Genomic DNA, 9,004 nt, shown 5'->3' on the forward strand with positions numbered 1-9,004 from the left:
CTCCCCCCTTTCTCTTTTTCCTCGCTTCGTTTTCGAGGCGTCGATCGACCCGGAATGTAGTCGACTTTTCAGGATAGGGTAGGTACGTAATACACCGATTCGTCTCGGTGAATCGAGACAGGGTGGGGAAGGAGGGAGAGAGGGGTTGCGATCCATCAGCTGGTAATTGACAATGAAATAGTTTGCGCGCGCGCGGAGCATTTATTACACACCGGATTTTCCGCGACCGGGCGCTTCGATATCTCGGTCTGTGTGTTATCGGTCGCGACCACTTCGGTCGTCGATAACCCCCGCCCCGTGCGTGCGCGAGCTTCATAGAGATCGTAGAGGGGTTACGTATACCGTGTGGAGTGTGTACACGCTATTTCATCGGAGAATAATTTTTCGTGGCGTATAACGCGCGCCGTGGATCACGATAAAATGAGAATATACGCGCGGAGCTATCGATCTCGATTATACAGTTCCCTAAATACGAGGCATGATGCACGATAGGATTTATTTTCGCAAATGTATCAATAAATGTTTAATAAACGTAATACGGACGTAATGCGCGAGGAAAGACATGAAAAATGGACTAGGGAAGACCGGGGCTGGTTGATACATTTTTTTTAAATGAATTTTTTACATGTAATTAATAAATGAAATAAATACCGCAAAGATATTTTTCAATATAGCCACATGCTTCAACAACATAGAAATTATTTTTATAATTTAATAATATAACTAATTTGGTTGTATTAATGGAAAATGTAAAATGATGCAACTTGTAACAACCGGCCCTATATGCGGGGTTTATTATGTATAATGTAATTGTTACAGTTACTGGAATTAGTCGTTACACATTCAGATTTCAAAATATAATGCATTTAATTGAAGGAAATAAAAAAAATTGTGCATAACATAACTTTATTTATAATCTTCAAATAAAATATACACATTAATGTAACATTAATGATATAAACATAAATGTTTATCAGTCTTTCTTTTACATAAATCACAGTGGAAAAAAATATAAATATAAGATTGTACTAAGGAAAGACTACAGAAATCTAACATTATTTTAAATTTGTTTCGATTGAAAACAAAAATAAATCCTGTAACAACATACCCCGTCACAACCAGCCCCGACTTATCATATTTACACATTTTAATTGTTGCTTAAGCAAAAAATATATTTTAAGACGTTAATATAACTATAAGTTATTACTTATAAAGATTCTAAAAAAATAGTTGGAATTATAATATAATAAGCAGATTTATAAATATAACATTTAATATATCACTGATTTATTTTACTTTTGGCTATCAAAAACTGAAATTATTTTTTATTTCTGAAAATATGCTATTTAGTCCAAAATATCTTATTGCAGCATAACTGCAATATTTTTGCGGAAACACTATATTTTTTATAGAATATTACCGTTTGTCATTTTGCAGCAATTTTGAATGTATCAATGTGCCCTATGTATCAACCAGCCCCGGTCTCCCTTACATGTATAATAAAAGTCAAGGAGCAATAACACAGTTGAAGGATTAAACTTATAAACCGATAGAGCAAGAGAGCGTGCAAAAATTCTAAGAAAGTCGCGAGTCAAATTTCTTCCAAGTATCAAGCGTAATAGGATCGTTTCCGGAAGTTAGCGAGATTCGTAAACGTCGAGTAAAATGATATTATATATTATACCAACAAGACGTATATGATTGCATAAATTTTAGTGAAACTCAAGAATAGAATTTTTGATTATAATAATAGGATTCGATATTTGGTCACTAGAACGTTTGATAGACTTTATTACGAATTTATTACGGATTTGGTTATTTTCCAGTTGGATCTACAAAATTTCTGTTCTATTCAGTAGACGTTCTCTGTGAGTAGTACGCTGGATCGCCACGAGATGGACGTGGTGGTGTTCAATTCTCGTATTTCAGAATCATACACAAGAGTATAAAAGGCCCAACATCATAAGATTTTCAATTATTAAATTCTTTAATTAATTTTGATATAGAATATTGTACTTTTTGTTTTCAAATTTTTTTAATACTTTTGTTTCCTTTGATATTTCATTGGAATCGAAGTCTTCGATCCCTTTTAAATATCGAAGAAAACGTAAGTATTTAAGAAATTTGGAAACTGGAGGTACGATATTTTTGTATCAAAATTAATTCAAGAATCTATAAATAATTTTTGGAAGTTATTTCGTGCTAAAATATATTAATATAAAAGACTCGATCACACAACAAGAAATTCTGATATATTCAACAACTAACAGGAATAAATTGTTCAATCGACAAGAAATTCTGATAGATTTAATAGGAAAAAATTAATCATACTTGTCTAATAAATGCTACAGGAATTCTAATTCGTCGATTTTCGAACAGACATAAGTACCAGTTGAATCTATTAAATTTAACGCAACCGGTTTCTTTTTCCGGTGTAAGAAACTTTTCGGGCTCTTGCCCGAAAAAGAAAGTGAGCCGCGATTGCGGAACCCGCCAAGCCCGATCGGGCGATCTCCGGACGAAAGCGATAATTTGACCCGGCGGAATAAGTGGCCCGGGACAACTTCGGGATTCATCGTGTTCACGGGATGAAGCGTCATATGTTTTATACGGCGGCATCACGCGGGCCGAGGCGAGGCGCGTTCGCGCTTCCGGGCTTCCTCTGCCTTCTCTCGCCGTTGTTTACACAGTACTATAGGCGCGCGCGATCCCTCGATTATCCACGTCGCTGAGAATTAGTCACTCGCCGCCGGAGTCGGCTCGAATTTATTCCAAGCTGCCTCTCGGAGGAAATTCGCCCCCCCCCATCTATATATCGCAGCTAAAGAGAAGAGAGGGAGGAGGCAAAATAGGAGGTGCACAGAGAAAACGAGAGATTTATAGAACCTTCTTGTGGATGGCTTAATGAAATCACGAAGACAACGAACCGTCATCCTGCGTGGCCTACAAATCTGCAAGCAGAATCGAGTGCTTTTGCAACAATGACGCGAAGAAATCGCGAATAAAGTGTTTGGAGACTCTTGACAGTAAAGCAAGTTGAGAATTTCAAATCTTTTATGGATGCTCTTTAATTAGTCTGAAGTAAAAAGTTTTTTTACGTAAAAGGTATCGAGATATTATTAGATTCTGAATTGTAAGAGTGGGGCTGTAAATATAAATAACTTAAAGTATTGTATAATTTTTAATCTCCTTGCGATAAAAAAATTTGGCATAAAGAAATGATTAATTAAATTAAGATTATTAAATAAGCATAATAGATTAATTAAAACATACGATGTTCTGCTTTTAAACGAAGGGGATTGGAGCAAAGTCGACTTTAGCTTTGTTATCATCGACAATATCTCGCAAACTGCGTCGTCTGAGATAGGCGATCTTATACTCGTTGGAAGAGCGCTGGAATCTTGGCTTCCGAACGACATCAAGATCATCTCGCTGCGATTTTTCTGGGCGAAGATATTGGCGATTATCATCGGCCCGCGATCACAATGTAAGAGCAGAATCGGTCGCGTGCATTGCCGCTGGCGGTGTATCATGTTTCAAAATGTGTATACCACATGTTTTTATGCTTGTTTTTTTTTGATAATGTATTAACGCACCTGTCAAATTACATGCAAAAAGTTTGTACACACGCGCGCGATTTTGAAAACATTTATCCCAATAACGAATATCGATACAGCGAAATGCGACGAAAACCAATCTTCTCCCGTTTTGCGTTCAACAATTTATTTATGAGCGACAATTATACTTTCGATTGTTTACTCTGTTTTAGAAATGATATTCTTTTTTAAATTAGAATTTGGATAAAAAATTTAACTATCGTTAAATTTCAATTTTTGAATTACGGATGTGATAAACGCTCTTTTAAATGGCCACCCCATTCAGATATTGAAGTCTCTCAAGAAACGCGGTCGTAACTTGCAGGGTAAGTGCTTATATAGTGCGATTTGATGCAAAACTCGCCGCATTTTCTGGATAAATACCAATTTCGTTCGTAAATGCCGTCGTCGAAGTCGCAGGAGAGAGAGAGAGAGAGAGAGAGAACGTGGAAAATCTCGAAGATGTGAATTTCGCGAAATCACCGCCGAATGGCGGTAAGTAAGATGCAGATTCTCTGACCGCGCCCCTCGCGCCCCTCCGGGGAAAACTGGCGACAATTGTCGCGCGCTGGATCTCGAAGGCCGAGGGAAAAGAGGCGCGGACAATAGAAACGCCCGAGTCATTTGCGACGAGGCGCGGATTCACGAGAAGTTGCTCGGTTCGGAAAAGTCGAGAAAACGGAGGATGAGTACGGTGAGAGAGAGGGGGGGCAGGAGGAGGGGGGGGGGGAATCGAGCGCTACGTGAACGGAAAGATTATCGTCGGTATCGTCGAGAAGTGTCGTCGCCTCGAGATTCTTAATCCGCTCGATGGCGAAGCGCCGGACGCGTGCGGAGGCCGTCACGCGCGATGACAGCCGGAATAATGATTGTCATTTATTTACCGCCCAACGACGCTATAGATAGATTGTTAAATGGGAAAGAGATAGCGAGCGGGATTTCGCATCGATTCCCGAAGAGAGTTCGACGAAATTACTTCGCCGGGTTTAAGGCTTCGGAGCCTGGATGAAATGGATTTTATTCATGAGCCCTTTCCTCCCTCCCCCCTCCTCCCCCGCCTCCGCCCCTCCCGAAAATGTATGACGATAATTCTCCTACGTTCTTATCCGCCTCGCGGAGACCCTAGCGCGAATTCATTCGTTTCCCAGAATAGAAGTCTATTTCGGATTATTGCAACAGTCGAGATGATAAATACGTTACTGCAAAGCGAGATATCCAGCATAAACGCTTGAAAGTGTGCGATACTATAGCGCGAGACTTCGCGCGGTCCTCGCGCGAGAGTTCTCAGCCGAAACGCGACCGCGCGCTTAATATACGCGGCGCGGTGGCGAAGAGAGGGGGAGGGGGGGAAGAAGAGAAAGAAAGATTACATTTGTTTGTGCGAAACTTGGGAGAGAGGAAATGCATGTAAACCGACACCGGCGCAAGACGGATGGCCGGCGAGGGTAACTGCACAGTGATGTAACGTTGATGTTCGACCCAATTATCCGGAGATTGTCCAAAGTCCACTATCTCTCGTTCTCGGAGTAACGGGGATGAACTTGGGGTTTAACTTCGCTCGAAATCGAAATAGCTGTATTCTACGGCGATTACGGGCTGAACAAAGGGTGCGCGCTATTACAATCGAAACTTAGATTTGAACATTATTTGGGAAAGCGAAGCTCAAGCTTCGCGCCGTTGTGCGGAGAGTGTTTGCGTACCATTTCACGCCTCAAAAGAGAGACCGGAATTAATTTGCATGCCTGTTAATATAAACTACAATTTGTATTTTGTTGCGTAATTATGTGTAAAGTGAAAACAGAGAGTGAAATCTGCGCTTATAGAAACACCTGTCCCGCTTTTCCTACGGAAAAAGCAAACCGAGCAATATTTTCGCTTTTGTATATCAGGCCAATCTTTATATTTCGTCCCGGAGGCATTAAAAGTCGTGCCAAAACTTTTCCTCGCTTTGCCAGCTAGCTATTTCCGTCAATTTACATCTCGCGCGAAATCCATTTTAAGCTCGCTCGATGTTTTACAATTTTTCAGTTTTAAGATATATTTTCGATATACCGTAATATACCATAAAGCTATAAAGCTTAAGGCATGAATTTTCCTCTATAAGGATATTATCCGTGTTTCAGAGAAAAATATTTCAAATAGAAAGAATTTAAACAGGATTAAAGGAACGCCAAATGCGATCTAAAGATGCTTAATAACAATATTTTTATGTGAATCTTACAATTTCCAGTTCAGGTAAATTGCGAGCTGAATATTTTGTTGGTTTTGAAACAACTCCAAACTAAATCTGGATTACGTAATATCATAATTAAATTGACAAGCAATTTAATAATGTAAATGGGCATCTATATATTGCGAAAAATATCACTTCAATCAGGAAAAAGAGTTTAGACAATTGTCACATTTCAAAGAAATATATATACACATATATTATACATATATATATATGTATATATATATATATATATATATATATATACACATATTATTTTTTTTTAATCTTTAATTTTTATCTATAATCAAATAGAAAAAAAATGAACTAATATATTCAGAATTTTTTATATACAATAAATAATTAAATATAAAAAATTATGTTTAATTTTCTAAGCACTTTTTCTAAAAGTTCTAGCCGGAATATTAAAAGAACTTAAATTGCTTGTATTGAAATTGTTAATTAATTGTCAATTACACCGTCAAATGTTCAGATTTGAATAAAACCTACGTCGAGCGATCGATATTTCTATTGTCGACACTGTCGACAGAAAGGGAGAGAAAACGAAATGGAAAAGGCGATAAGACGCGCGCGAAATGGGCACGTGAATTGGGTCGTCCGCACGAAGGCGTCGTCGGGAGAAAAAGAGACGGAAAAGAGATCGAATAACGAACCTGTTGAGGCGCCAGATGGATGGAGAGGCTGCTTATGATAGTGACTTCCAGCTCGACCCGCTCGGAGCCGGCGGTATTGTTCGCGTGGCAGACGTATCTGCCGGCGTCCTCGACCCGGGCCGGCTGCAGCACCAGGACGCCGGCGCGCGCGTGTATCCTCTCCGAGTTGAAGACCATCGTCGTGCCCGACACGGACTCGCGGAACCAGAGGTACGTCGGTGGCGGGTTGCCCTGCGAGATGCACGACAGCACGATCGTCTCGCCGGTGCGGATCGGCCCGGGATTCACTCGCTCGTTGAATCGCGGCGGCGAGGAGTTGCGGTGCTCTGAAAGCAGAAGAAGGGAATACGAGGAGTTAGAAGAGTGTCACTTTTATAATGCGATGTAGATTCGAACTTCTTTCACTTGCACGGAAAGAACAATTTTGTTGAAAGATCTAAAAATGTTGCTAAATACAGATCTGAAAATAATTTTTTATTAAATCATCAAAATAATTTGTTGGAATGTTAAAACTGATAAGCATCGCTGTAAAACGTTTTGATATTTTAGCAATCATTTTGCACAAAATTATTTTGATTATTGAACAAAAATGATTTTCAGATCTGGATTTAGCAAAAATGTTCTTTTCGTGTGCGTCTCGAATTATTATATCGCGAATTAATATATATATTTTTTATTTGATCCTACACGCAGAAAAAGGATTAGCCAATGAAGCTAAAATATAGCTATGGCAGCTAAGATGTGTTGTTAAAATAGGGACAGCTAATGTCGTTGCTGTCGAAGTTCAATTTATTAGTTATTATTAAAATGTAGATGCTATACAGCAAAAAATATTTACTGCTAAAATCAAATGATATTTAGACGAATCCACTATGCTATTTTATCTTCGCAATAGAATAATAATATTTGCAGTATATAGCTTACATACTGCAAAATATAAATGCTAAATGCGCTGTAGATGTGCATATGGTAATGCCACATTGCAAAAACAATTACAAATTAAATTTTCGCGCGCAGTTATAAACTTTAACTCTGTGTGCTAAATGTGTGCATGATAAGACATTTAAGTACGCATGCCATCTTTTTAGCTGCCTGTACTAATATATGCTTTTAATTTCAATTAATAAATTCTTTTGTCACAGTGAATGTTTTTTATCTGTAATAGACAGAACTTAACAATGACACTAAAGGGCGGTAGCTCTTATAGCTAAGCTTGATTCAGCTATTGAAATTTAGCTACTATTACTAAATCATTTTTTTGCGTGTATTTGTAGGTACGCCACAAACAACAAGTCATATCTTCGCCTCAAGTTAAGAGATTATAAGTTTAATTTCAACTTTCAGTTATTTGAATGAAGACAACATTCTAATAACTATAATTTACAAAACATTTCTTTGAAGGAAGGAGACTAATAATTAATTTTAATATTTGGATTCTTTCTTAAAAAATTGCGATTGCGAATAACATTGACTGCAGAGAACAAGATGCACTGTATAACGTTAATTAGCAATTATGACATGATTACATGAGTAATTATGATTTGTAATTCCTATGGGGGATGGTTTAATTGTAAGCCATCAAATTTTGGTTTGTGGTAAATGTTTAATCATTTTGAGATATATTGTTGAATGTTTAAAATCTTCTTGGCTCATTGTCCTTCATTGTATTCATAATTTCAATTTATTGTTAAGCCTATACTGACACATTATTTTTTTATATACATGTAAATAAAAATAAATCTTTAATCTTTATCTATGATCAAACAGAAAAAATTGAATTAATTGGTATTAACTGTTTATATTTTATATTTTTCTTCCGAAGGGCCCTCAGCTTCTGACTTGGTTCTCTAAATAATATACTTATACTCTGTAATAACATGCTAATTCACTACGATGATGAGCACGACCGACGGAGCTTCGGCAGTGCTCGAAACTAATTTTCCGTGTAATTAGGACTTTCCATTGTTGTCTATTATAATAGCGAGAACATTCGAAAATTGCGAGATTGTGTGCGACACCGTGATGAGCGCTGAGTGGAACTGATCTAATATCTTATCCTAACACGCGTTAATTTACATAATATATATATACTTTATTTACTTACAATATTTGTAAATTCGTAAATTAATATTCGAATTGACTGTGTCTTCATCGTTCGCGGTGACGTCGAATTCGGCAATATTATCGGTGTTAATATCAATATCGCGCATCGGCTCGTGACTGCGAAGCTTTCGTAACGTAAAGTGGAGGGCGCGCGTTTTTTTTCGCGATATTCAAATATATTCAAATGGATGACATACGCACGCGCGATAAAGCAATTCGGACGTATATATGTTACGTATGTACGCGGTCGCATTAATAACGCAGTAAAATTTTCAGAAATATATCCGATTATCGGCCCGCGCGCGCATTATTAATGCATGTTAACCGGCGCGTGTATTTACCTAACGAAATTCAACGTATGCAAATTACTACGGGCTCATGCATTGTTGCATAAGCATTAATAAATTATTAGTCAACAG

General features: G+C 37.8%; 1 protein-coding gene across 1 annotated transcript in view; it reads right to left on the bottom strand.

The window, feature by feature from the left end:
• LOC105456293 (Down syndrome cell adhesion molecule-like protein Dscam2) overlaps positions 1-6,659 on the bottom strand; it is a 78,207-nt gene extending 71,548 nt beyond the window's left edge. The window contains exon 1 of the mRNA XM_011700240.1: positions 6,483-6,659. Within this exon, the coding sequence (XP_011698542.1) occupies positions 6,483-6,659 (177 nt within the window). The remainder of the gene's footprint in view (positions 1-6,482) is intronic.
• Between the last annotated feature and the right edge of the window lie 2,345 nt (positions 6,660-9,004).

Source organism: Wasmannia auropunctata, unplaced genomic scaffold (assembly GCF_000956235.1).
Source record: "Wasmannia auropunctata unplaced genomic scaffold, wasmannia.A_1.0 LD335728.1, whole genome shotgun sequence".
NCBI classification, from domain to species: Eukaryota; Metazoa; Arthropoda; class Insecta; order Hymenoptera; family Formicidae; genus Wasmannia; species Wasmannia auropunctata.